General features: G+C 47.2%; 1 protein-coding gene across 1 annotated transcript in view; it reads left to right on the top strand.

The window, feature by feature from the left end:
* The first annotated feature begins 5,110 nt into the window (after positions 1–5,110).
* The window catches only part of flj11011l (probable ubiquitin-conjugating enzyme E2 W-B), a 43,464-nt gene continuing 21,642 nt past the window's right edge, over positions 5,111–26,932 (top strand). Inside the window, exons 1-3 of the mRNA XM_038972612.1 lie at positions 5,111–5,192; positions 10,742–10,833; positions 23,491–23,593. Of these exons, the coding sequence (XP_038828540.1) occupies positions 5,160–5,192; positions 10,742–10,833; positions 23,491–23,593 (228 nt within the window). The 5' untranslated portion in view covers positions 5,111–5,159. The remainder of the gene's footprint in view (positions 5,193–10,741; positions 10,834–23,490; positions 23,594–26,932) is intronic.

Below are 26,932 nucleotides of genomic sequence, written 5' to 3'. Positions count from 1 at the left end.
AGACCCCTCGACTTCAAATAGAGTGGGGACTTACACTATACAACGCCTTCAGGAAGTATTCACACCCCTCCACTTCAAATAGAGTGGGGACTTACACTATACAACGCCTTCAGGGAGTATTCCCCCCCCTGACTTCAAATAGAGTGGGGCCTTACACTATACAACGCCTTCAGGGAGTATTCACACCCCTCGACTTCAAATAGAGTGGGGACTTACACTATACAACGCCTTCAGGAAGTATTCACACCCCTCGACTTCAAATGGAGTGGGGACTTACACTATACAACGCCTTCAGGAAGAATTCAGACCCCTCGACTTCAAATAGAGTGGGGACTTACACTATACAACGCCTTCAGGGAGTATTCACACCCCTCGACTTCAAATAGAGTGGAGACTTACACTATACAACGCCTTCAGGGAGTATTCACACCCCTCGACTTCAAATAGAGTGGGGACTTACACTATACAACGCCTTCAGGAAGAATTCAGACCCCTCGACATCAAATTGAGTGGGGACTTACACTATACAACGCCTTCAGGGAGTATTCACACCCCTCGACTTCAAATAGAGTGGGGACTTACACTATACAACGCCTTCAGGAAGAATTCAGACCCCTCGACTTCAAATAGAGTGGGGACTTACACTATACAACGCCTTCAAGGAGTATTCACACCCCTCGACTTCAAATAGAGTGGGGACTTACACTATACAACGCCTTCAGGGAGTATTCACACCCCTGGACTTCAAATAGAGTGGGGACTTACACTATACAACGCCTTCAGGGAGTATTCACACCCCTCGACTTCAAATGGAGTGGGGACTTACACTATACAACGCCTTCAAGGAGTATTCACACCCCTCGACTTCAAATAGAGTGGGGACTTACACTATACAATGCCTTCAGGAAGTATTCACACCCCTCCACTTCAAATAGAGTGGGGACTTACACTATACAACGCCTTCAGGGAGTATTCCCCCCCCCTGACTTCAAATAGAGTAGGGCCTTACACTATACAACGCCTTCAGGGAGTATTCACACCCCTGGACTTCAAATAGAGTGGGGACTTACACTATACAACGCCTTCAGGGAGTATTCACACCCCTCGACTTCAAATAGAGTGGGGACTTACACTATACAACGCCTTCAGGGAGTATTCACACCCCTCGACTTCAAATAGAGTGGGGACTTACACTATACAACGCCTTCAGGGAGTATTCACACCCCTGGACTTCAAATAGAGTGGGGACTTACACTATACAACGCCTTCAGGGAGTATTCACACCCCTGGACTTCAAATAGAGTGGGGACTTACACTATACAACGCCTTCAGGAAGTACTCACACCCCTCGACTTCAAATAGAGTGGGGACTTACACTATACAACGCCTTCAGGGAGTATTCACACCCTGAAGGTGTATTAAAAATAGAAAAACAGAAATGCCTTATTTACATAAGTATTCAGACCCTTTTCTATGAGACTCAGAATTGAGCTCAGGTAAATCATTGATTATCCTTGAGATATTTCTACAACTTGATTGGAATCCACCTGTGATAAATTATATTGATTGGACATGATTTGGAAAGGCACACACCTGTCAATATAAGGTCCAACAGTTGACAGACAAGTCATAATGAGCATCATGAAATCATGTCATAATGAGCATCATGAAATCAAGTCGTAATGAGCATCATGAAATCAAGTCGTAATGAGCATCACGAAATCAAGTCGTAATGAGCATCATGAAATCAAGTCGTCATGAGCGTCATGAAATCAACTAAATTGTAATCCTCCTTTGGCTGTCTGCATGTCAAACAAACCCCTAATGCAGGGTTTCCCAACCCTCTCCTCTGTGACCAATAGACCAATATGTGTAAACATGTTCTGGTGGTCCCTGAGGACAGTACTGGAGTAATGTACAATGGACCATTATCTGTAACCAATTGCTAAATAGGGGGAAGTATCCTTGAGAAAATACGTAACCCTCCTGAAGTTGAGGTATTTACGAAGCTCCTTCAGTCACCTTGTGTTGAGGACGATGTCTGTGAGAGCCCTTTGTGATTCATTCCTTGGTGTGGTTGTCCCCCAGGCAGTCATGTTCACAATGTCCCAGTTGTCCATGTGTGTTCATTCCCCACATGGTGAGTAACACCCTTCCACAGGTCCTGACACATACAATCGCAATGCATGCATTCCCCACTTTCCCTATTGCAGAAATTATTTCAGCAACTCAGGGACGAGTGCTAGCTTCACAGCTAAGCATAATACAAGAGTAATAAATAAGACAAGATAAATATGACTGACAATAAATAAATTAACTCCTCGTACAACACCACCACAAGTGGTTGACAACCTCCTTAGTCCACAGCATGACGTCCGCCTTTAATCTGTGGTTGACAACCTCCTTAGTCCACAGCATGACGTCCGCCTTTAATCTGTGGTTGACAACCTCCTTAGTCCACAGCATGACGTCCGCCTTTAATCTGTGGATGACAACCTCCTTAGTCCACAGCATGACGTCCGCCTTTAATCTGTGGTTGACAACCTCCTTAGTCCACAGCATGACGTCCGCCTTTAATCTGTGGATGACAACCTCCTTAGTCCACAGCATGACGTCCGCCTTTAATCTGTGGTTGACAACCTCCTTTGTCCACAGCATGACGTCCGCCTTTAATCTGTGGTTGACAACCTCCTTTGTCCACAGCATGACGTCCGCCTTTAATCTGTGGTTGACAACCTCCTTAGTCCACAGCATGACGTCCGCCTTTAATCTGTGGTTGACAACCTCCTTAGTCCACAGGATGAACCTGGATGTTAAAAAAATACTATTACCAAATTACAGTTTTTTTAAAACAAATAGATTTGTGTAAGCATGCGTACTTTAGTAGATGCCAATCAATGTCTAAATAACATAAGAAGTTCAAAGATACAAGTCTGTGACATCCTTCATTGCATGTAGAGAAATACAACAAACCCATGATAGGATTGGATTAACTCACACATTCAATGATGCTTGCTGTGCCTCTCAAACTGATTTGGACTTCAAAGGGTGGAAGGACATGGCAATCTTTACATGTTCCCCCCGGTTGTGGAACGGGCACTGATCCACAGGCAGCACAAGAAAGCTTGTCAGATGTATTAAAATGTCTTCATAAGTGACAGATGCATGCTTGCCAATGATGTCAGCCTCGCAAATCACTTGAAGTGGGTCTGACGTGTCTGTGGATGGAGGTGCGTCTGTGGATGGAGGCGTGTCTGTGGATGGAGGCGTTGTTGGAGGCATTGTTACCATGCACCTGCAATAAGATAGCAGAAGCAGTGTGTGAGTTATCTCATTGTTACCATGCACCTGCAATAAGATAGCAGAAGCAGTGTGTGAGTTATCTCATTGTTACCAGGCACCTGCAGTAAGATAGCAGAAGCAGTGTGTGAGTTATCTCATTGTTACCAGGCACCTGCAGTAAGATAGCAGAAGCAGTGTGTGAGTTATCTCATTGTTACCAGGCACCTGCAGTAAGATAGCAGAAGCAGTGTGTGAGTTATCTCATTGTTACCAGGCACCTGCAGTAAGATAGCAGAAGCAGTGTGTGAGTTATCTCATTGTTACCAGGCACCTGCAGTAAGATAGCAGAAGCAGTGTGTGAGTTATCTCATTGTTACCAGGCACCTGCAGTAAGATAGCAGAAGCAGTGTGTGAGTTATCTCATTGTTACCAGGCACCTGCAGTAAGATAGCAGAAGCAGTGTGTGAGTTATCTCATTGTTACCAGGCACCTGCAGTAAGATAGCAGAAGCAGTGTGTGAGTTATCTCATTGTTACCATGCACCTGCAGTAAGATAGCAGAAGCAGTGTGTGAGTTATTTCATTGTTACCAGGCACCTGCAGTAAGATAGCAGAAGCAGTGTGTGAGTTATCTCATTGTTACCAGGCACCTGCAGTAAGATAGCAGAAGCAGTGTGTGAGTTATCTCATTGTTACCAGGCACCTGCAGTAAGATAGCAGAAGCAGTGTGTGAGTTATCTCATTGTTACCAGGCACCTGCAGTAAGATAGCAGAAGCAGTGTGTGAGTTATCTCATTGTTACCAGGCACCTGCAGTAAGATAGCAGAAGCAGTGTGTGGGTTATCTCATTGTTACCAGGCACCTGCAGTAAGATAGCAGAAGCAGTGTGTGAGTTATCTCATTGTTACCAGGCACCTGCAGTAAGATAGCAGAAGCAGTGTGTGAGTTATCTCATTGTTACCAGGCACCTGCAGTAAGATAGCAGAAGCAGTGTGTGAGTTATCTCATTGTTACCAGGCACCTGCAGTAAGATAGCAGAAGCAGTGTGTGGGTTATCTCATTACCATGCACCTGCAGTAAGATAGCTCACATGTGCAGGTGCCTTTTTGAATTTATGAGGCAATGGCCAAAATAATATCACGACGACAATGAAAATGTCAAACGGATCCTGATAATTCCTTTTATGTGAGAGGAAGAATATGCTATTCGTCGTTGTAGTGATCGGGGAGTGTTTTATCCCTGCACTAATTTCACTGAAGCCTCTCAGGCATCTAGCCAGCTCTCCTGGCTCCCTCCCAGCAGTGGAGAGGCTGTGTCTATGACCTAAAAAGGTTATTTGGGAGTCAGATTACCAGGCGCTCTGCAATAACCCTGCTGACATGGATCCATTTTGCTCACGGGGACATGAATAGGAGGAATCGTATCTAAACACACGGGTTCATCTAGAAAATAAATCTGTTCAAAATGAAACAATATAATACCTGGTATGTGTGAATGTCAAAAAAAAAAAAATTTCTGATTATCTACAGGAAAATCTGTGGAATTTGAGAAACAGTTTGAAAGGGCCCTTTATCTTGATGCAACTACTAGAGGTCATTGAGCTTTTTTTCAGTACAGTTTCTAGTCCACCAAGTGACATCTCAATTGAATTCACATTTCCGATTAAATGCGCTGCTCAAGGATTCAATACAAGAGTCTTTGGTTCGCTTTTCTGTTGCCCTGCACAGTACATACTGGGAAGGGAAATAATTGTCTCACTACATTTTCACAACGCTTACCGCAATCAGCGCACTTTTGTTTTGTTTTTGTTCCGTCAACACAACGCTTCCCCCATCCCATGTGATACCCTGACGTAGCGTTTCGTTCTGCGTTGCCCTGATGCAGGGGGTTTCCATCATGGCGTCGATGCAGGTAGGAATTCTACAGACAGTGATCACCTTCTATTGTGTTTATCTTTTCTTCTGTTATTTCAACACATTTTTTAAATCAGTATGTGTATATAACTAACATAAGTCTGTTTAAGATGCGAGTTGTCGTTTTAACCGTTATTTTATACTTACCTCGGGTTTCAACGCCTGCATCTAGTTATCATGAACAGCTAGGAAGAACAGAGTTGCTAACGACGTTAGCAAGCTAACGTTAGCTAGTTAGATACTATTCCCCGTTGGACTCTGTTTCACGTTTTAAATAGTTAGCTAGCAAACTTAACTGACAAACATAGCAACCGGTAGTTATGGGTGCAGTGACATGGCGACGAGTAACATAAGCAGCTAGCTAGCATACTAACGTTAGCTAGCTAAAGTTGTTCGCGGTGTCAGGTGGCTTGTCTGAATGTCTGAATTCATGAATTGTCTGAATTCATGAAGTGGATTAGCTAGCTCTGTGTTCTGAGTATCCAGGCAACTGGTTGTCCAAATATTAGCTAGCTGTTATGATAGTAAACACTTCTAAGCTAATAGCTGTGCAACGTTAGTTATATTACTGCTAGTGTAGACACAGAGTTAATGCGAGTATCAAACGCAAGGTTAAGGCGTCGGTATACATACACTATATATTCAAAAGTATATGGACACGTTTTCAAATGAGTGGATTCGGCTATTTCAGCCACAAACGTTGCTGACAAGTATGAAATCGAGCACACCGCCATGCAATCTCCATAGACAAACATTGTCAGTAGAATGGGTCTTACTGAAGCGCTCAGTGACTTTCAATGTGGCACCGTCATAGGATGCCACCTTTCCAACAAGTCAGTTTATCAAATTTCTGCACTGCTAGAGCTGCACCCAGTGTTGTTATTATTGTGAAGTGGAAACATTAACGAGCAACAATGGCGCAGCCACGAAGTGGTAGGCCACACAAGCTCACAGAACGGAACCGCCGAGTGCTGAAGCCCGTAGCACGTAAAAATCGTCTGTCCTCGGTTGCAACACTCACTACCAAGTTCCAAACTGCCTCTGGAAGCAACGTCAGCACAAGAACTGTTCGTTGAGAGCTTCAAGATATGGGTTTCCGTGGCCGAGCAGTGCACACATGCGCAATGCTAAGCCTTGGCTTTGGTGGTGTAAAACTCACCTTTATTGGAGCAGTGGAAACACGTTCTCTGAATCATGCTTCTGGCAGTCCGTCGAACAAATCTGGGTTTGGCGGACGCCAGGAGAACGCTACTGCCCGACTACATAGTGCCAACTGTAAAGTTTGGAGGAGGGGGAATAATGGTCTGGGGCTTTTTTTCATGGTATGGGCTAGGCCCCTTAGTTCCAGTGAAGGGAAATCTTATCGCTACAGCATACAATGACATTCTAGACGATTCTGTGCTTCCAACTTTAAATCAAATGTATTTATAAAGTCCTTTTTACATCAGCCGATGTCACAAAGTGCTGAACAGAAACCCAGCCTAAAACCCCCAAACAGCAAGCAATGCAGATGTAGGAGCACGGTGGCTAGGAAAAACTCCCTAGAAAAGCCAGAACCTAGTGTCATGACGTGGCCCTTTCTGGGTTTAGATCGTGGCTTCTCCCTCTCATTCTCTCCTACACCCAGGTTCTGTTATCTCAGGTTGTAAATTCCTGGCAGAGACTGTTTCCCCCTGGCCATGCAGAAAGAGAGAATATGGAGAGAGAACAAGGGATTTCACTTGGCCGAACTCCTAAATCCCCAAAATGGCCGAACTCCTAAATCCCCAAAATGGCCGAACTCCTAAATCCCCAAAATGGGAGAATGAAACTATATGTCCACTTGTGGGAATGGTCCGTGGACACGTAGGGGATCGCTATGATGAGTGTGTTTCATTTGGTGACCTCATGGAAGACAGGAAACACACACAACTATCTCTGAATGTGTACATTTCTCAATTATGGAGTTTGCATCTAATTCTTTTAGAAAATGAATGAGTAAAGATTAAAGTATTTGTGAAATGTAATGTGATTTTAACCTTTTAGAGTGAGAGAATTGTATTCCCTGTAAAAGTTAAACTAGTCAGCGGCCACTCCCCCGTGAGCACAGACATGATCAGGCGTCATGGAACCGCCCTTTTCTATTGTTACGAATAAAACCCCCCCCCTGAGGAAATCCTCTTCAGACTTAGCAAACCCCCCCCAGTGGTTGCAATGGTTGAGTACCAAGACTAAAAAACCAAACCACGTGGCGCATTGGCTACACGGCTGGAAATGGTTAAGCTCTGAGACTATCGATACCTACAGAATAAGAGCAAATCTTAGATACTAATTACTAGTCTGCAGCTAGAAATATAAACCTGGGATGCGAATACCGACAACTGGCGAAACATCTACTCTAAGAACAATGGACACCTGACGTATGCAATACAACAGACACTGTCAGGAGCCGCCGATAGAGCCACCACCATGAGTAGCCAGAGACTCTCTGATGAACTGAGTCTCCAGCAGACGGACCAACGATTCCAACAGAAGACCACAACGAAAAAATGGGCGTAAATATATTGATTGCAATTATTCCCGAGTGAGCGAGCGTTTATGTTCAAAGGATTAGCATTTCAATGAATATAATTATCCACTGTGTGTAGTGATCCATTTTGTTTTTCCCGCTCATTAATCGGTCCACACCCACTTTTCTTTCTATACCAAGCCGACATATCGGGAGACTAATTGATCAGATATTAAAGTATCTGAAGAGTTATATTCGGAAAATTATATCTTTGTAACCTGAACATTTTCTGTGGTGCCCCGACTTCCTAGTTAATTAAATGTACATGATTAGTTTAATCACGTAATAATAATTACAGAGAATTGATTTGATAAAATAACAGTCTTCACCTTTAATGATACTGAAGATATGACTGATGAAACCTAGAGAGGAACCAGGCTCTGAGGGGTGACCAGTCCTCTACTGGCTGTACTGGGTAGAGAGGAACCAGGCTCTGAGGGGTGACCAGTCCTCTACTGGCTGTACTGGGTAGACCAGAGGAACCAGGCTCTGAGGGGTGGCCAGTCCTCTACTGGCTGTACTGGGTAGACCAGAGGAACCAGGCTCTGAGGGGTGACCAGTCCTCTACTGGCTGTACTGGGTAGAGAGGAACCAGGCTCTGAGGGGTGACCAGTCCTCTACTGGCTGTACTGGGTAGAGAGGAACCAGGCTCTGAGTGGTGACCAGTCCTCTACTGGCTGTACTGGGTAGAGAGGAACAAGGCTCTGAGGGGTGAACAGTCCTCTACTGACTGTACTGGGTAGAGAGGAACCAGGCTCTGAGGGGTGACGGTCTAACGGTCTTCACCTTTTCCTCGGTCACCAGCCAGCCTTAGCCCGGACAACACCTGCCAGTCTGCACAGCGCGATATCAATCCCAGAGCATATCGGACTTCTTCTCTCTACCACATCACCGGATGCCTGCCGCTCTGGATCATTACACCGGATCATCGCAGCTAGCTAGCTGCAAACGAGTGGCTACTGTTAGCTAAAGCCTCTGTCCCGAAGCAAGCACCAGCTAGCCTTGAGCTAGCCTCGAGCTAGGCCCATATAACCAGCTAATTCTAGGGCTACAATACCTCCTTTGCCAATTGGCCTGGACCCTTTATTGTCGACACAGAGTCCCGCCGATCCATCACGACTGGTCTGCCGACGTGATCGCCCGATGTGGTCTCAACAGGCTATTCTGTTACAATGTCGCCAAAGAACCATCTACTAGCCCCGGCCTGCTAGCTTTTCTGAACGCTGTCCCCTGCTCGCCTAGCGCAGTAGTGACTACCGAACGGCACCCTGACTCACCTATTGCTGCTCTTCTGACCCTATGATCACTCTGCTACACAGCTGATGCCCCCTGTACTGTTTCAATAACACGGTACTTCATTTTGTTTACCTGTCGGCCCCAGCCTCGTACTCAGGTCCTGTCATTTACCCGTTGTTGTCTTAGCTCTCCTGATCAACACCTGTGATTGCTTTATGCCTCTCTCTAATGTCAATATGCCTTGTCTACTGCTGTCTTGGCTAGTTCTTAATGTTTTATTTCACTGTAGAGCCCTCAGTCCCGCTCAAAATGCCTTCGATAGATAGCTCTTTCGTCCCACTCCACACACATGCAGAGACCTCACCTGGCTTAACTGGTGCCTCCAGAGACAAAACCTCTCATCACTCAACGCCTAGGTTTACCTCCACTGTACTCACATCCTACCATACCCTTGTCTGTACATTATAAATCTATTCTACCACGCCCAGAAATCTGCTCCTTTCATTCTCTGTCCCCAACGCACTAGACGACCAGTTCTTATAGCCTTTAGCCGTACCCTTATCCTGCTCCTCCTCTGTTTCTCTGATGTAGAGGTTAACCCAGGCCCTGTAGCCCCTAATTCCACTCCTATTACCCAGGTGCTCTCATTTGTTGACTTTGGTAACTGTAAAAGCCTTGGTTTCATATATGTTAACATCAGAAGCTTCCTCCCTAAGTTTGTTTTATTCACACCTTTAGCACACTCTGCCAACCCTGATATCCTAGCCTTGTCTGAATCCTGGCTTAGGAAGGCCACCAAAATTTTGGAAATTGTCCACCAAGATAGAACTGCAAAAGCGGGTTGAGTTGCAATCTACTGCAGAGATATCCTGCAGAGTTCTGTCATACTATCCAGGTCTGTACCCAAACAGTTCGAGCATCTATTTTTAAAAATCCACCTTTCCAGAAATAAGTCTCTCACTGTTGCCGCTTGTTATAGACCCCCCTCAGCTCCCAGCTGTGCCCTGGACACCATATGTGAATTAATTGCCCCCATTTATCTTCAAAGTTTGTACTGTTAGGGGACCTAAACTGGGATATGCTTAACATCCCGGCCATCCTACAATCTAAGTTAGATGCCCTCAATCTCACATAAATTATCAAGGAACCTACCAGGTACAACCCTTAATCCATAAACACGGGCACCTTCATATCATGCTGATCAACCTCCCCTCTAAATACACCTCTGCTGTCTTCAACCAGGATCTCAATGATCACTGCCTGTGTCCGCAATGGATCCGCGGTCAAACGACCACCCCTCATCACTGTCAAACGCACCCTAAAACACTTCAGCGAGCAGGCCTTTACTAATCAACCTGGCCCGGGTATCCTGGAAGGATTTTGACCTCATTCCGTCAGTAGAGGATGCCTGGTTATTCTTTTAAAAGTGCTTTCCTCACCATCTTAACTTTCGAGAAATGTAGAACTAAGGAAAAACAAACGCCAACAAAACAGAAACAGGAACGCCACAAAATGTCGTCATATGAACTGGGAAGCTACAGGCTTTTATTTAGCACCCACTCTCCAAGCTAGAGGATATTACGACACATCCAGCTGGCTTGATTTGTATCTAGTCTATGAGCACTGACAGGTCTTTGGAGATTTGTTACATCAGTTTAGCTACACGTTTCATGTTTACAGTTTAATTTTTTAATGATCTGAAATTGGACCTCCCAATATTATAATCTGGCTACAGTTTAAACATGTTCTTTCTTCTCTTACAGAAAAGGCTACAAAAGGAACTAATGGCTTTGCAAAATGATCCGCCCCCTGGAATGACGCTCAATGAGAAAAGTGTACAGAACACAATCACACAGTGAGTGTACATCAGCTTGCTGACTCTTATGTGTCCTAGTGTGGATATGCATGTCTTGCTTTTTTGCACAGATCTGTAACATTTCCCACTGGCTCATTTCATTGTGAAGAAGATGAACACACACCAAGTACCTGCTCAGTACTCAGGGGCGTCGGTATGGATCCATCATGTATAGAAGATAACACAGTACACAAATCCCAGGTACAGGTGGTTAGATACATTTTAAAAAGCTATTTAACAAGGGAGGACAGTTAAGCACAAATTCTTATTTACATTGACGGCCTACCAAAAGGCAAAAGGCCTCCTGCGGGGACGGGGGCTGGGATTAAAAATACAATTAAAAATAGGTCAAAACAGACATCACGACAAGAGAGACAACACAACACTACATAAAGAGAGACCTAAGACGACAACACAGCATGGTAGCAACACAACATGGTAGCAGCGCAAAACATGGTACAAACATTATTGGGCACAGACAACAGCACAAAGGGCAAGAAGGTAGAGACAACAATTGTTATTTTTTATTTAACTAGGCAAGTCAGTTAAATAAAGGATGCACTGTGGCTGCCTTCCAAGCAATGGGAACCTCCCCAGAGAGGAGAGACAGGTTATAAAGGTCAGAGATAGGCTTAGTGATGATAGGGGCAGCAACCTTAAAGAAGAAAGGGTCTAAACCATCTGACCTAGATGGTTTTTTGGGGTCAAGTTTAAGGAGCTCCTTTAGCACCTCGGACTCAGTGACCGCCTGCAGGGAGAAACTTTGTAGCAGGGCAGGGGGAAAATAGGGAGAAGCATCGGGGATAGTCGCATTAGAAGGGGTGGGAGATGAGGAAATGGTGGACGGGCAAGGAGGCATGGCTGAGTCAAATAGGAATCCTGACTTAATGAAGTGGTGATTAAAGAGCTCAGCCATGTGCTTCTAGTCAGTAACAACCACATCATCATTAAGGGACATGGGCAGCTGTGAGGAGGAGGGTTTATTCTCCAGGTCTTTAACCGTTTTCCAGAACTTCTCGGGGTTAGACCCACAGAGAGAGAGATCTGCTCCTTAAAGTAACTAACTAACTTTAGCCTTCCGGATAGCCTGACTGCACGAGCCAGTCAGCCTGAGTATGCGTATGCCGAGCCTTTTGCCAAATGCAATTCTTGAGGTGGAGTAACTCTGCCAGATCACGGTCGAACCAGGGGCTGAACCTGTTTTTAATTCTCATTTTCTTTATGGGGGCGTGTTTGTTAACAATACCACTGAAAATATAAAAAAAACAAGGTCCAAGCGTCTTCGACAGAGGGGATCAAGCTGATTCTATACCAATTTACAGAGGCCAGGTCATGAAGGAAGGCTTGCTCATTAAAGTTGTTTTTTAATAGTGACAAAGTCTAACGTCTTCTTCAGATACACCCAGAGATAAGGAAGCTGACTGCCTCTCTAGCCACGGCCATGCTGCTGGGCTGTGGATCAAACAAGGTCATCCCAGACCCACTGACTGGTACACTAGCTATTGTCGCATTCACATGCTAGTCGGAACTAGGAAACTCGGACATGTCAGACTTGCTTACTGGTTGTAGTTATACACGTACCGCGTTCAACCAGTTAGCAAGTTGGACATTTCCTAGTTCCGACTAGCACATGAACACGACATAAAGCACATAAAGGGTAGATTAACAGTGTAGTGTCAGGGTTGTGTAACGGTGTAGTGTGACGGTGTAGTGTCAGGGTAGATTAACAGTGTAGTGTGAGGGTAGTGTGTCAGGGTAGATTAACAGTGTAGTGTGAGGGTAGTGTGTCAGGGTAGATTAACAGTGTAGTGTCAGGGTAGTGTAACGGTGTAGTGTAACAGTGTAGTGAGGGTAGTGTAACAGTGTAGTGAGGGTAGTGTAACAGTGTAGTGAGGGTAGTGTAACAGGGTAGGGTAACAGTGTGTCATGGTAGGGTAGTGTGTCAGGGTAGGATAATGGTGTGGGTAGTGTAACAGTGTAGTGAGGGTAGTGTGTCAGGGTAGATTAACAGTGTAGTGTGAGGGTAGTGTGTCAGGGTAGATTAACAGTGTAGTGTGAGGGTAGTGTGTCAGGGTAGATTAACAGTGTAGTGTCAGGGTAGTGTAACGGTGTAGTGTAACAGTGTAGTGAGGGTAGTGTAACAGTGTAGTGAGGGTAGTGTAACAGTGTAGTGAGGGTAGTGTAACAGGGTAGGGTAACAGTGTGTCATGGTAGGGTAGTGTGTCAGGGTAGGATAATGGTGTGGGTAGTGTAACAGTGTAGTGAGGGTAGTATAGTGAGGGTAGTGTAACAGTGTAGTGAGGGTAGTGTAACAGTGTAGTGAGGGTAGTGTAACAGTGTAGTGAGGGTAGTGTAACAGGGTAGGGTAACAGTGTGTCATGGTAGGGTAGTGTGTCAGGGTAGGATAATGGTGTGGGTAGTGTAACAGTGTAGTGAGGGTAGTATAGTGAGGGTAGTGTAACAGTGTAGTGAGGGTAGTGTAACAGTGTAGTGAGGGTAGTGTAACAGTGTGATGTGAGGGTAGTGTAACAGGGTAGGGTAAGTGTGTCATGGTAGGGTAGCACATGAACACGACATAAAGCACATAAAGGGTAGATTAACAGTGTAGTGTCAGGGTAGTGTAACGGTGTAGTGTCAGGGTAGTGTAACGGTGTAGTGTGAGGGTAGTGTAACAGTGTAGTGAGGGTAGTGTAACAGTGTAGTGAGGGTAGTGTAACAGTGTAGTGAGGGTAGTGTAACAGTGTAGTGAGGGTAGTGTAACAGGGTAGGGTAGTGTGTCAGGGTAGGATAATGGTGTGGGTAGTGTAACAGTGTAGTGAGGGTAGTGTAACAGTATAGTGAGGGTAGTGTAACGGTGTAGTGTGAGGGTAGTGTAACAGTGTAGTGAGGGTAGTGTAACAGTGTAGTGAGGGTAGTGTAACAGTGTAGTGTGGGTAGTGTGACAGTGTGATGTGAGGGTAGTGTAACAGTGTAGTGAGGGTAGTGTAACAGGATAGGGTAACAGTGTGTCATGGTAGGGTAGTGTGTCAGGGTAGGATAATGGTGTGGGTAGTGTAACAGTGTAGTGAGGGTAGTGTAACAGGGTAGTGTGGGTAGTGTAACAGTGTAGTGTGGGTAGTGTGACAGTGTGATGTGAGGGTAGTGTAACAGTGTAGTGAGGGTAGTGTAACAGGATAGGGTAACAGTGTGTCATGGTAGGGTAGTTTGTCAGGGTAGGATAACAGTGTGGTGAGGGTAGTGTAACAGTGTAGTGTGGGTAGTGTAACAGTGTAGTGTGGGTAGTGTAACAGTATAGTGAGGGTAGTGTAACAGTGTAGTGAGGGTAGTGTAACAGTGTAGTGAGGGTAGTGTAACAGGATAGGGTAACAGTGTGTCATGGTAGGGTAGTGTAGTGAGGGTAGTGTAACAGTGTAGTGAGGGTAGTGTAACAGTGTAACAGGGTAGTGTAACAGTGTAGTGAGGGCAGTGTGTCAGGGTAGATTAACAGTGTAGTGAGGGTAGTGTAACAGTGTGATGTGAGGGTAGTGTAACAGTGTGATGTGAGGGTAGTGTAACCGTGTGAGGGTAGTGTGTCAGGGTAGATTAACAGTGTGAGGGTAGTGTGTCAGGGTAGATTAACAGTGTGGTGTCAGGGTAGATTAACAGTGTAGTGAGGGTAGTGTAACAGTATAGTGAGGGTAGTGTAACAGTGTAGTGAGGGTAGTGTGACAGTGTAACAGGGTAGTGTAACAGTGTAGTGAGGGTAGTGTAACAGGGTAGGGTAAGTGTGTCATGGTAGGGTAGTTTGTCAGGGTAGGATAACAGTGTAGTGAGGGTAGTGTAACAGTATAGTGAGGGTAGTGTAACAGTGTAGTGAGGGTAGTGTGACAGTGTAACAGGGTAGTGTAACAGTGTAGTGAGGGTAGTGTAACAGGGTAGGGTAAGTGTGTCATGGTAGGGTAGTTTGTCAGGGTAGGATAACAGTGTGGTGTGGGTAGTGTAACAGTGTAGTGTGACGGTGTGGTGTCAGGGTAGATTAACAGTGTGGTGTCAGGGTAGATTAACAGTGTGGTGTCAGGGTAGTGTGTCAGGGTAGTGTAGAGAGGGTAGTGTAACAGTGTAGTGAGGGTAGTGTAACAGTGTAGTGAGGGTAGTGTGACAGTGTAGTGAGGGTAGTGTGACAGTGTAGTGAGGGTAGTGTGACAGTGTAGTGAGGGTAGTGTGACAGGGTAGTGTAACATTGTAGTGAGGGTAGTGTGACAGGGTAGTGTAACATTGTAGTGAGGGTAGTGTACCAGTGTAGTGAGGGTAGTGTGTCAGGGTAGATTAACAGTGTGGTGTGAGTGTAGATTAACAGTTTGGTGCGAGGGTAGTGTAACGCTGTAGTGACGGTGTAATGCAGACATGCGGTGACGGTGTAAGGCGGACATGCGGTGACGGTGTAATGCAGACATGCGGTGACGGTGTAAGGCAGACATGCGGTGACGGTGTAAGGCGGACATGCGGTGACGGTGTAAGGCGGACATGCGGTGACGGTGTAAGGCGGACATGCGGTGACGGTGTAAGGCGGACATGCGGTGACGGTGTAAGGCGGACATGCGGTGACGGTGTAAGGCGGACATGCGGTGACGGTGTAAGGCGGACATGCGGTGACGGTGTAAGGCGGACATGCGGTGACGGTGTAAGGCGGACATGCGGTGACGGTGTAAGGCGGACATGCGGTGACGGTGTAAGGCGGACATGCGGTGACGGTGTAAGGCGGACATGCGGTGACGGTGTAAGGCGGACATGCGGTGACGGTGTAAGGCGGACATGCGGTGACGGTGTAAGGCGGACATGCGGTGACGGTGTAAGGCGGACATGCGGTGACGGTGTAAGGCGGACATGCGGTGACGGTGTAAGGCGGACATGCGGTGACGGTGTAAGGCGGACATGCGGTGACGGTGTAAGGCGGACATGCGGTGACGGTGTAAGGCGGACATGCGGTGACGGTGTAAGGCGGACATGCGGTGACGGTGTAAGGCGGACATGCGGTGACGGTGTAAGGCGGACTTGCGGTGACGGTGTAAGGCGGACTTGCGGTGACGGTGTAAGGCGGACGTGCGGTGACGGTGTAAGGCGGACGTGCGGTGACGGTGTAAGGCGGACGTGCGGTGACGGTGTAAGGCGGACGTGCGGTGACGGTGTAAGGCGGACGTGCGGTGACGGTGTAAGGCGGACGTGCGGTGACGGTGTAAGGCGGACGTGCGGTGACGGTGTAAGGCGGACGTGCGGTGACGGTGTAATGCGGACGTGCGGTGTCGGTGTAATGCGGACGTGCGGTGTCGGTGTAAGGCGGACGTGCGGTGTCGGTGTAAGGCGGACGTGCGGTGACGGTGTAAGGCGGACGTGCGGTGACGGTGTAAGGCGGACGTGCGGTGACGGTGTAAGGCGGACGTGCGGTGACGGTGTAAGGCGGACGTGCGGTGACGGTGTAAGGCGGACGTGCGGTGACGGTGTAAGGCGGACGTGCGGTGACGGTGTAAGGCGGACGTGCGGTGACGGTGTAAGGCGGACGCGCGGTGACGGTGTAAGGCGGACGCGCGGTGACGGTGTAAGGCGGACGCGCGGTGACGGTGTAAGGCGGACGCGCGGTGACGGTGTAAGGCGGACGCGCGGTGACGGTGTAAGGCGGACGCGCGGTGACGGTGTAAGGCGGACGCGCGGTGACGGTGTAAGGCGGACGCGCGGTGACGGTGTAAGGCGGACGCGCGGTGACGGTGTAAGGCGGACGCGCGGTGACGGTGTAAGGCGGACGCGCGGTGACGGTGTAAGGCGGACGCGCGGTGACGGTGTAAGGCGGACGCGCGGTGACGGTGTAAGGCGGACGCGCGGTGACGGTGTAAGGCGGACGCGCGGTGACGGTGTAAGGCGGACGCGCGGTGACGGTGTAAGGCGGACGCGCGGTGACGGTGTAAGGCGGACGCGCGGTGACGGTGTAAGGCGGACGCGCGGTGACGGTGTAAGGCGGACGCGCGGTGACGGTGTAAGGCGGACGCGCGGTGACGGTGTAAGGCGGACGCGCGGTGACGGTGTAAGGCGGACGCGCGGTGACGGTGTAAGGCGACGCGCGGTGACGGTGTAAGGCGGACGCGCGGTGACGGTGTAAGGCGGACGCGCGGTGACGGTGTAAGGCGGACGCGCGGTGACGGTGTAAGGCGGACGTGCGGTGACGGTGTAAGGCAGACATGCGGTGACGGTGTAAGGCGGACGTGACGGTGTAAGGCAGACATGCGGTGACGGTGTAAGGGAGACGTGACGGTGTAAGGCGGACATGCGGTGACGGTGTAAGGCGGACGTGACGGTGTAAGGCGGACATGCGGTGACGGTGTAAGGCGGACATGCGGTGACGGTGTAAGGCAGACGTGACGGTGTAAGGCAGACATGCGGTGACGGTGTAAGGCAGACATGCGGTGACGGTGTAAGGCGGACATGCGGTGACGGTGTAAGGCAGACATGCGGTGACGGTGTAAGGGAGACGTGACGGTGTAAGGCAGACATGCGGTGACGGTGTAAGGCGGACGTGACGGTGTAAGGCAGACATGCGGTGACGGTGTAAGGGAGACGTGACGGTGTAAGGCAGACATGCGGTGACGGTGTAAGGCGGACGTGACGGTGTAAGGCGGACATGCGTGACGGTGTAAGGCGGACATGCGTGACGGTGTAAGGCGGACATGCGGTGACGGTGTAAGGCAGACGTGACGGTGTAAGGCAGACATGCGGTGACGGTGTAAGGCAGACATGCGGTGACGGTGTAAGGCAGACGTGACGGTGTAAGGCAGACATGCGGTGACGGTGTTTCCTCGTGCAGTCTGGTGATTTAGCCGTACAAGGGCTTGAATAGGCATTATCCCTCTACTCTTGATTGTGGCCGTCGTCCCGATTTCATTCAAGTGTGAGAAATATTGTAGCCTAACCAAATGTGGTGTTATGTTATTGTGTTTATAAAGCGATGGTGTGTACTGAGGAAATTAGGTTGACGATATCCAGGTTAGGACAACCTAATAATTCCATGGGGAAGCTTTAGGAAAATATAACAGATTCATTGGATTAGCGCCGTTGCTAACTTGCATCACTCGTCATGTAGTTTAGACTTATTTTCTAGTTTAAGCAGAGTTTTGGGATATTAGAATTCTCTTTTCTGAAACTAGCGAGGAATGAGGATGTGAACTGAACAGTTGTGGGTTCGATTCCCATGGGGGACTAGTAAGAAAATGTATGACTCATTACTGTAGTGCCTCTGGATAAGAGAGTCTGTTAAATGACTCACTGCTGTAGTGGCTCTGGATAAGAAAGTCTGCTAAATGATTCACTACTGTAGTATCTCCGAATCAGAGAGTCTGTTAAATGACTCCCTACTGTAGAGTGTCTGGATAAGAGAGTCTGCTAAATGACTCACTACTGTAGTGGCTCTGGATAAGAGAGTCTGCTAAATGACTCACTACTGTAGTGGCTCTGGATAAGAGTCTGCTAAATGACTCACTACTGTAGTGGCTCTGGATAAGAGAGTCTGCTAAATGACTCACTACTGTAGTGGCTCTGGATAAGAGAGTCTGCTAAATGACTCACTACTGTAGTGGCTCTGGATAAGAGAGTCTGCTAAATGACTCACTACTGTAGTGGCTCTGGATAAGAGAGTCTGCTAAATGACTCACTACTGTAGTGGCTCTGGATAAGATAGTCTGCTAAATGACTCACTACTGTAGTGTCTCTGGATCAGAGAGTCTATTAAATGACTCACTACTATAGTGGCTCTGGATAAGAGTCTGCTTAATGACACATGCAGAAGTGGATAGACTGAATGCTGCTGAGCAGAATGAGCTCAGTAGTAGTTTCAGCTGTTCTTCCTTGCATAAGGAAACACGCTCTCCTCTCCTCTCCTACATACCTGAATTTATCCAATAGAAACTCTTTATTTTCATTGCAAAACGTTTTGCTACGATGTGCATTGCAACAATGAATACACCCCAGATCTCTGTCTGTCAGGAATGGCATGAGTCACTGGAATGAGAACCTTCCAGAACATGTTGAGTTGGATCTTATCCTTGATGTTAGGGCGGTACGGCCCGGGGTGTGGCTTTGCTAGTAGAGCTTCAGCTTGACAATACTCTGCGTGCCTGGCGGAATGTTTTTCTCTGTTGTGTAATGGTTACTATGACGATTTAATTTTGATTTATTCACAGACTTGACTGAAAGACACAAGCAGCATACTGTTTGGTTTTGTTCCATATGATGTCATTTTTGGGGGGGGGGGGGGGGGGGGGGTTGTGTAACAGCCGTTCTTGTCTGATACGGAGATTATAACATTTTGAGTGTTTCTCAATAAACAACAGCATCAAAACCAAATCAATGCATTTCCATGTGACAGAGTGAAATATCAGGCCCATGTCCAGTCATACTCGGCATCTCAGCGTGCGTGTTAGCGTTTAGTATCTGTTGTTGATGGAAGAGCAGTCATTTCGTAACTATTTTGCTCCTTAATAACAACCAATACAATGATAAGCAGTTCTTGTGTTAACAATATTTTAAGTCGTCATTTTCTGCTTATTCATTTTTTATCTTTATTACTCTGCCATTGTTAGAAACCTTAATATCACAAAGAGAACTGGAGTTATAACCAGTTTTATGATTTTCCCTACTAGGGCCTGCTCTGCTCAGTCTCCTGACACTAGGGCCTGATCAGTCTCCTGACACTAGGGCCTGCTCTGCTCAGTCTCCCGACACTAGGGCCTGATCAGTCTCCTGACACTAGGGCCTGCTCTGCTCAGTCTCCCGACACTAGGGCCTGCTCTGATCAGTCTCCTGACACTAGGGCCTGCTCTGATCAGTCTCCTGACACTAGGGCCTGCTCTGATCAGTCTCCTGACACTAGGGCCTGCTCTGATCAGTCTCCTGACACTAGGGCCTGCTCTGATCAGTCTCCTGACACTAGGGCCTGCTCTGATCAGTCTCCTGACACTAGGGCCTGCTCTGATCAGTCTCCCGACACTAGGGCCTGCTCTGCTCAGTCTGCCGACACTAGGGCCTGCTCTGCTCAGTCTGCCGACACTAGGGCCTGCTCTGCTCAGTCTGCCGACACTAGGGCCTGCTCTGCTCAGTCTGCCGACACTAGGGCCTGCTCTGCTCAGTCTCCCGACACTAGGGCCTGCTCTGCTCAGTCTCCCGACACTAGGGCCTGCTCTGCTCAGTCTGCCGACACTAGGGCCTGCTCTGCTCAGTCTGCCGACACTAGGGCCTGCTCTGCTCAGTCTGCCGACACTAGGGCCTGCTCTGCTCAGTCTGCCGACACTAGGGCCTGCTCTGCTCAGTCTGCCGACACTAGGGCCTGCTCTGCTCAGTCTGCCGACACTAGGGCCTGCTCTGCTCAGTCTCCCGACAGTGGAATATGCGGTGCCCAGTCGATAATTGCCTCAAAACTGAACCTAAACTATTTCTAAACTAATTTCACACATTTAACAACAGATTAAGTAATGTATACTATATATACAAAGTTATGTGGACACCCCTTCAGCATGTTGCGTGTAATAATTCTGTCCTTGGTTGCAACACTCACTACCGAGTTCCAAACTGCCTCTGGAAGCAACGTCAGCACAATAATTGTTCGTCGGGAGCTTCATGATATGGGTTTCCATGGCTGAGCAGCTGCACACAAGCCTAATATCACCATGCGCAATGCCAAGTGTCGGCTGGAGTGGTGGAAAGCTTGCCACCATTGGACCACCATTGGACTCTTGGAAACGCGTTTTAGGTTATTGTCCTGCTGAAAGGTGAATTAATCTCTGTGTCTGGTGGAAAGCAGACAACCAGGTTTCACTCTACGATTTTGCCTGTGGTCCATTTATTTTTTATCCTGAAAAACTCCCCAGTCCTTAGCGAATACAAGCATACCCATAACATGATGCAGACGCCACTATGCTGAGAAAGTGGTACTCAGTAATGTGTTGTGTTGGATTTGCACTTTGTATTCAGGTGAATTGCTTTGCCACATTTTTTGCAGAATTATTACTTTAGTGCTTTGTTGTAAACAGGATGCATGTTTTGGAATATTTTCATTCTGTGCAAGCTTCTTACTTTTCACTCTGTTAATTATGTTAGTATTGTGGAGTAACTACAGAGTTGTTGATCCATCCTCAGTTTTCTCCTGTCACAGCCATTAAACTCGGTAACTGTTTTAAAGTCACCATTGGCCATGGTCATGGTGAAATCCCTGAGCCAGTTTCCTTCCTCATCCTCCAACTGAGTTATGAAGGACGCCTGTATCTTTGTAGTGACTAACTTCACCGTGCTCAAAGGGATATTCAATGTCTGCTTTTTTTTATTTTAGTTTTACCCATCTACCAATTGGTTCCCTTTTTTACGAGGCATTGAAAAACCTCCCTGGTCTTTGGTTGAATCGGTGTTTTGAAATTCACTACTCGACTGAGGGACCTTACAGATAATTGCATGTGTGGGGTACAGAGATTTATTTTGATTATTTATTTAACCTTTATTTAACCAGGCAAGTCAGTTAAGAACAAATTCTTATTTACAATGACGGCCTAGGAACTGCATTCATTGAACGACAGATGTTTACCTTGTCAGCTCAGGGATTCGATCTAGCAACCTTTTGGTTACTGGCCCAACGCTCTAACCACTAGGCTACCTGCCACCGCTACACTCTAACCACTAGGCTACCTGCCACCGCTACACTCTAACCACTAGGCTACCTGCCGCCCCTAATGAGGTAGTCATTTAAAAATATATATGTTATTAAACACTTATTGCACACAGAGTTCATGCAACTTATTATGTGACTTGTTAAGCACATTTTTACCCCTGAGCTTCTTTAGGCCATAACAAAGAGGTTGAGTACTTATTGATTCAAGACATTTCAGCCTTTCATTTTTTATTAATTATTACAAATTTTGAAAAACAGATGTTCGGTTCATTTTTCATCCCAACTCTATGATGAACCAAGTCGTCTTTTAAGTTATGCCCTTTGAAAATGTATTGATTCAGAGTTCACACTGAAAATAGTGTTTTACACCCATCCAGACTTGACACTGACATACACACAGGAGTTGGGGGAGGGGAAGCAGCTAGACAATGTCCACTCACTGTTTGCTGCCTAGTGCCTGCCCTGGTCCCACAAATCATCTGGTTTGACTGGGGAGGACCGCTAAGGACTGTGGGAGTTCAAAACCCCTGTTTCTGTCTGAGTGTGTGTCTCTCTCTCCTGTGGGAGAGGCAACAAACGGTGAGGAGGGGACAGACGTGACCTGATCCTCAGAGGTCATCTGAACGATCTGCTGTACTGGACAGACGTGACCTGATGCTCAGAGGTCATCTGAACGATCTGCTGTACTGGACAGACGTGGCCTGATCCTCAGAGGTCATCTGAACGATCTGCTGTACTGGACAGACGTGACCTGATCCTCAGAGGTCATCTGAACGATCTGCTGTACTGGACAGACGTGACCTGATCCTCAGAGGTCATCTGAACGATCTGCTGTACTGGACAGACGTGGCCTGATCCTCAGAGGTCATCTGAACGATCTGCTGTACTGGACTGGTCGGGTGTCTAACTCCTACTGGGTCTTCTATAAGGACGCATCATGACAGGGCTTTATCGTTGGGACTTCTATAAGGACGCATCATGACAGGGCTTTATCGTTGGGTCTTCTATAAGGACGCATCATGACAGGGCTTTATCGTTGGGTCTTCTATAAGGACGCATCATGACAGGGCTTTATCGTTGGGTCTTCTATAAGGACGCATCATGACAGGGCTTTATCGTTGGGTCTTCTATAAGGACGCATCATGACAGGGCTTTATCGTTGGGTCTTCTATAAGGACGCATCATGACAGGGCTTTATCGTTGGGTCTTCTATAAGGACGCATCATGACAGGGCTTTATCGTTGGGTCTTCTATAAGGACGCATCATGACAGGGCTTTATCGTTGGGTCTTCTATAAGGACGCATCATGACAGGGCTTTATCGTTGGGTCTTCTATAAGGACGCATCATGACAGGGCTTTATCGTTGGGTCTTCTATAAGGACGCATCATGACAGGGCTTTATCGTTGGGTCTTCTATAAGGACGCATCATGACAGGGCTTTATCGTTGGGTCTTCTATAAGGACGCATCATGACAGGGCTTTATCGTTGGGTCTTCTATAAGGACGCATCATGACAGGGCTTTATCGTTGGGTCTTCTATAAGGACGCATCATGACAGGGCTTTATCGTTGGGTCTTCTATAAGGACGCATCATGACAGGGCTTTATCGTTGGGTCTTCTATAAGGACGCATCATGACAGGGCTTTATCGTTGGGTCTTCTATAAGGACGCATCATGACAGGGCTTTATCGTTGGGTCTTCTATAAGGACGCATCATGACAGGGCTTTATCGTTGGGTCTTCTATAAGGACGCATCATGACAGGGCTTTATCGTTGGGTCTTTCTGTCAGAATGAGAAATAAGTGAATGCATTATCCTCAGGCATGTTGATAAGGCCAGGGACCAATCCTCTCCATCTCTGATTGACCTACGACCCAGACCATACATGAACACACACACACTTGTTTGTTTATATTGGAGAATCAAATATACAGTAATATATAATCATTTAATATGGTATTTGTTGTGTCTTGTCTTCCAGATGGATTGTAGATATGGAAGGAGCCACGGGCACGCTCTATGAAGGAGAGAAATTTCAGTTGCTTTTCAAATTCAGTGGTCGGTATCCTTTCGATTCACCTCAGGTAAGTAGCTAGCATAGCGCCTCTTCATTGAGTACTGTAGCTACTAGCTCGCTAGCTAGCTTAGCACCTCCTCGTTGTTGAGTACTGTTGCTACTAGCTAGCCTTGCGCCACCTCGTTGATGAGTACTGTAGCTACTAGCTAGCCTAGCGCTACCTCATTGATGAGTCCTGGTGCTACGAGCTAGTCTCGCGCCTCCTCATTTAGTACTATAGCTACTAGCTAGCCTAGCGCCTCCTCATTGAGTCCTGGTGCTACGAGCTAGCCTAGCGCCTCCTCATTGAGTCCTGGTGCTACGAGCTAGCCTAGCGCCTCCTCATTGATGAGTCCCGGTGCTACGAGCTAGCCTAGCGCCTCCTCATTGATGAGTCCTGGTGCTACGAGCTAGTCTAGCGCCTCCTCATTGACTACTATAGCTACTAGCTAGCCTAGCGCCTCCTCATTGAGTCCTGGTGCTACGAGCTAGCCTAGCGCCTCCTCATTGACTACTATAGCTACTAGCTAGCCTAGCGGCTCCTCATTGATGAATAGTACTGTATAGCTTAGTAACTATTGAATCAGCAAGCTAGGACACTGTCAAGATCCATCCATGCTCTGTGAGTACGCTGAGTGGGCATGTTGCTTAGTAACAGGTCATTTATCAAACTAAACGAAGAGGGTGGATATCATTCTGTAAGGTAGAGAGGGTTCCAGTCTACTGGTCTGATGAAGAGGGTGGATATCATTCTGTAAGTAGAGGGTTCCAGTCTACTGGTCTGATGAAGAGGGTGGATATCATTCTGTAAGGTAGAGAGGGTTCCAGTCTACTGGTCTGATGAAGAGGGTGGATATCATTCTGTAAGGTAGAGAGGGTTCCAGTCTACTGGTCTGATGAAGAGGGTGGATATCATTCTGTAAGGTAGAGAGGGTTCCAGTCTACTGGTCTGATGAAGAGGGTGGATATCATTCTATAAGGTAGAGGGTTCCAGTCTACTGGTCTGATGAAGAGGGTGGATATCATTCTGTAAGTAGAGGGTTCCAGTCTACTGGTCTGATGAAGAGGGTGGATATCATTCTGTAAGGTAGAGAGGGTTCCAGTCTACTGGTCTGATGAAGAGGGTGGATATCATTCTGTACGGTAGAGAGGGTTCCAGTCTACTGGTCTGATGAAGAGGGTGGATATCATTCTGTAAGTTAGAGAGGGTTCCAGTCTACTGGTCTGATGAAGAGGGTGGATATCATTCTGTAAGGTAGAGAGGGTTCCAGTCTACTGGTCTGATGAAGAGGGTAGATATCATTCTATAAGGTAGAGGGTTCCAGTCTACTGGTCTGATGAAGAGGGTGGATATCATTCTGTAAGGTAGAGAGGGTTCCAGTCTACTGGTCTGATGAAGAGGGTGGATATCATTCTGTACGGTAGAGAGGGTTCCAGTCTACTGGTCTGATGAAGAGGGCGGATATCATTCTGTTAAGTAGAGGGTTCCAGTCTACTGGTCTGATGAAGAGGGCGGATATCATTCTGTTAAGTAGAGGGTTCCAGTCTACTGGTCTGATGAAGAGGGTGGATATTATTCTGTAAGTAGAGGGTTCCAGTCTACTGGTCTGATGAAGAGGGCGGATATCATTCTGTTAAGTAGAGGGTTCCAGTCTACTGGTCTGATGAAGAGGGTGGATATTATTCTGTAAGTAGAGGGTTCCAGTCTACTGGTCTGATGAAGAGGGTGGATATCATTCTGTAAGGTAGAGAGGGTTCCAGTCTACTGGTCTGATGAAGAGGGTGGATATCATTCTGTAAGGTAGAGAGGGTTCCAGTCTACTGGTCTGATGAAGAGGGTGGATATCATTCTGTAAGGTAGAGAGGGTTCCAGTCTACTGGTCTGATGAAGAGGGTGGATATCATTCTGTAAGGTAGAGAGGGTTCCAGTCTACTGGTCTGATGAAGAGGGTGGATATCATTCTGTAAGGTAGAGAGGGTTCCAGTCTACTGGTCTGATGAAGAGGGTGGATATCATTCTGTAAGGTAGAGAGGGTTCCAGTCTACTGGTCTGATGAAGAGGGTGGATATCATTCTGTAAGGTAGAGAGGGTTCCAGTCTACTGGTCTGATGAAGAGGGTGGATATCATTCTGTAAGGTAGAGAGGGTTCCAGTCTACTGGTCTGATGAAGAGGGTGGATATCATTCTGTAAGGTAGAGAGGGTTCCAGTCTACTGGTCTGATGAAGAGGGTGGATATCATTCTGTAAGGTAGAGAGGGTTCCAGTCTACTGGTCTGATGAAGAGGGTGGATATCATTCTGTACGGTAGAGAGGGTTCCAGTCTACTGGTCTGATGAAGAGGGTGGATATCATTCTATAAGGTAGAGGGTTCCAGTCTACTGGTCTGATGAAGAGGGTGGATATCATTCTGTAAGGTAGAGAGGGTTCCAGTCTACTGGTCTGATGAAGAGGGTGGATATCATTCTGTAAGGTAGAGAGGGTTCCAGTCTACTGGTCTGATGAAGAGGGTGGATATCATTCTATAAGGTAGAGGGTTCCAGTCTACTGGTCTGATGAAGAGGGTGGATATCATTCCTTGGATCTATTGGGGCGGTATGCAAACTGAACTGGGTATAGAGTGTCAGGTAAGGTAGAGGTGATATGATCCTTGACTAGTCTCTCAAAGCACTTCATGATGACAGAAGTGAGTGCTACGGGGCGACAGTCATTTAGTTCAGTTACCTTTGCTTTCTTGGGAACAGGAACAATGGTGGACATCTTGAAGCAAGTGGGGACAGCAGACCGGGATCGGTGACACTGTGTTATCCTCAAAGCCGGCAAAGGAGGGGTTTTAGCTTGTCACTTTTGTAGTCCGTGATTGTCTGTAGACCCTGCCACAAACGTCTCATCTCTGAGCCGTTGAATTGCGACTGTCTGATTTGCCTTACGGAGGGAATAACTACACTGTTTGTATTCTGTCATATTCTCAGTCACCGTGCCATGGTTAAATGTGGTGGTTCGAGCTTTCAGTTTTCTGCGAATGCTGCCGTCTATCCACGGGTTTCTGGTTTGGGTTGGTTTTACTAGTCACAGTGGGAACAACATCTCCTCTACACTTCCTGATGAACTCTGTCACCGTATCATTGTATTCGGCGATGTTATTCTCAGAGGCTACCCGGATTAAACACCACATTCTGATGAGATTGGATGAATCAATACCATACTATTCAACCTCTCCCGCCCTGCTTAATGCTGATGCCATGATCCCATCTGTACCTGGATGCCAACACAGTATGGCCGACACATTGGCTTTGTGGCTCCTAATGCCATCATGGATTGCCTAGGACACAGTGGAGACGGACAGCTCTCCCTCTCTCTCTCTTTTCT

This window comes from Salvelinus namaycush, chromosome 33, assembly GCF_016432855.1.
Source record: "Salvelinus namaycush isolate Seneca chromosome 33, SaNama_1.0, whole genome shotgun sequence".
NCBI classification, from domain to species: domain Eukaryota; kingdom Metazoa; phylum Chordata; class Actinopteri; order Salmoniformes; family Salmonidae; genus Salvelinus; species Salvelinus namaycush.
This window is presented reverse-complemented; position numbering and strand designations above follow the sequence as displayed.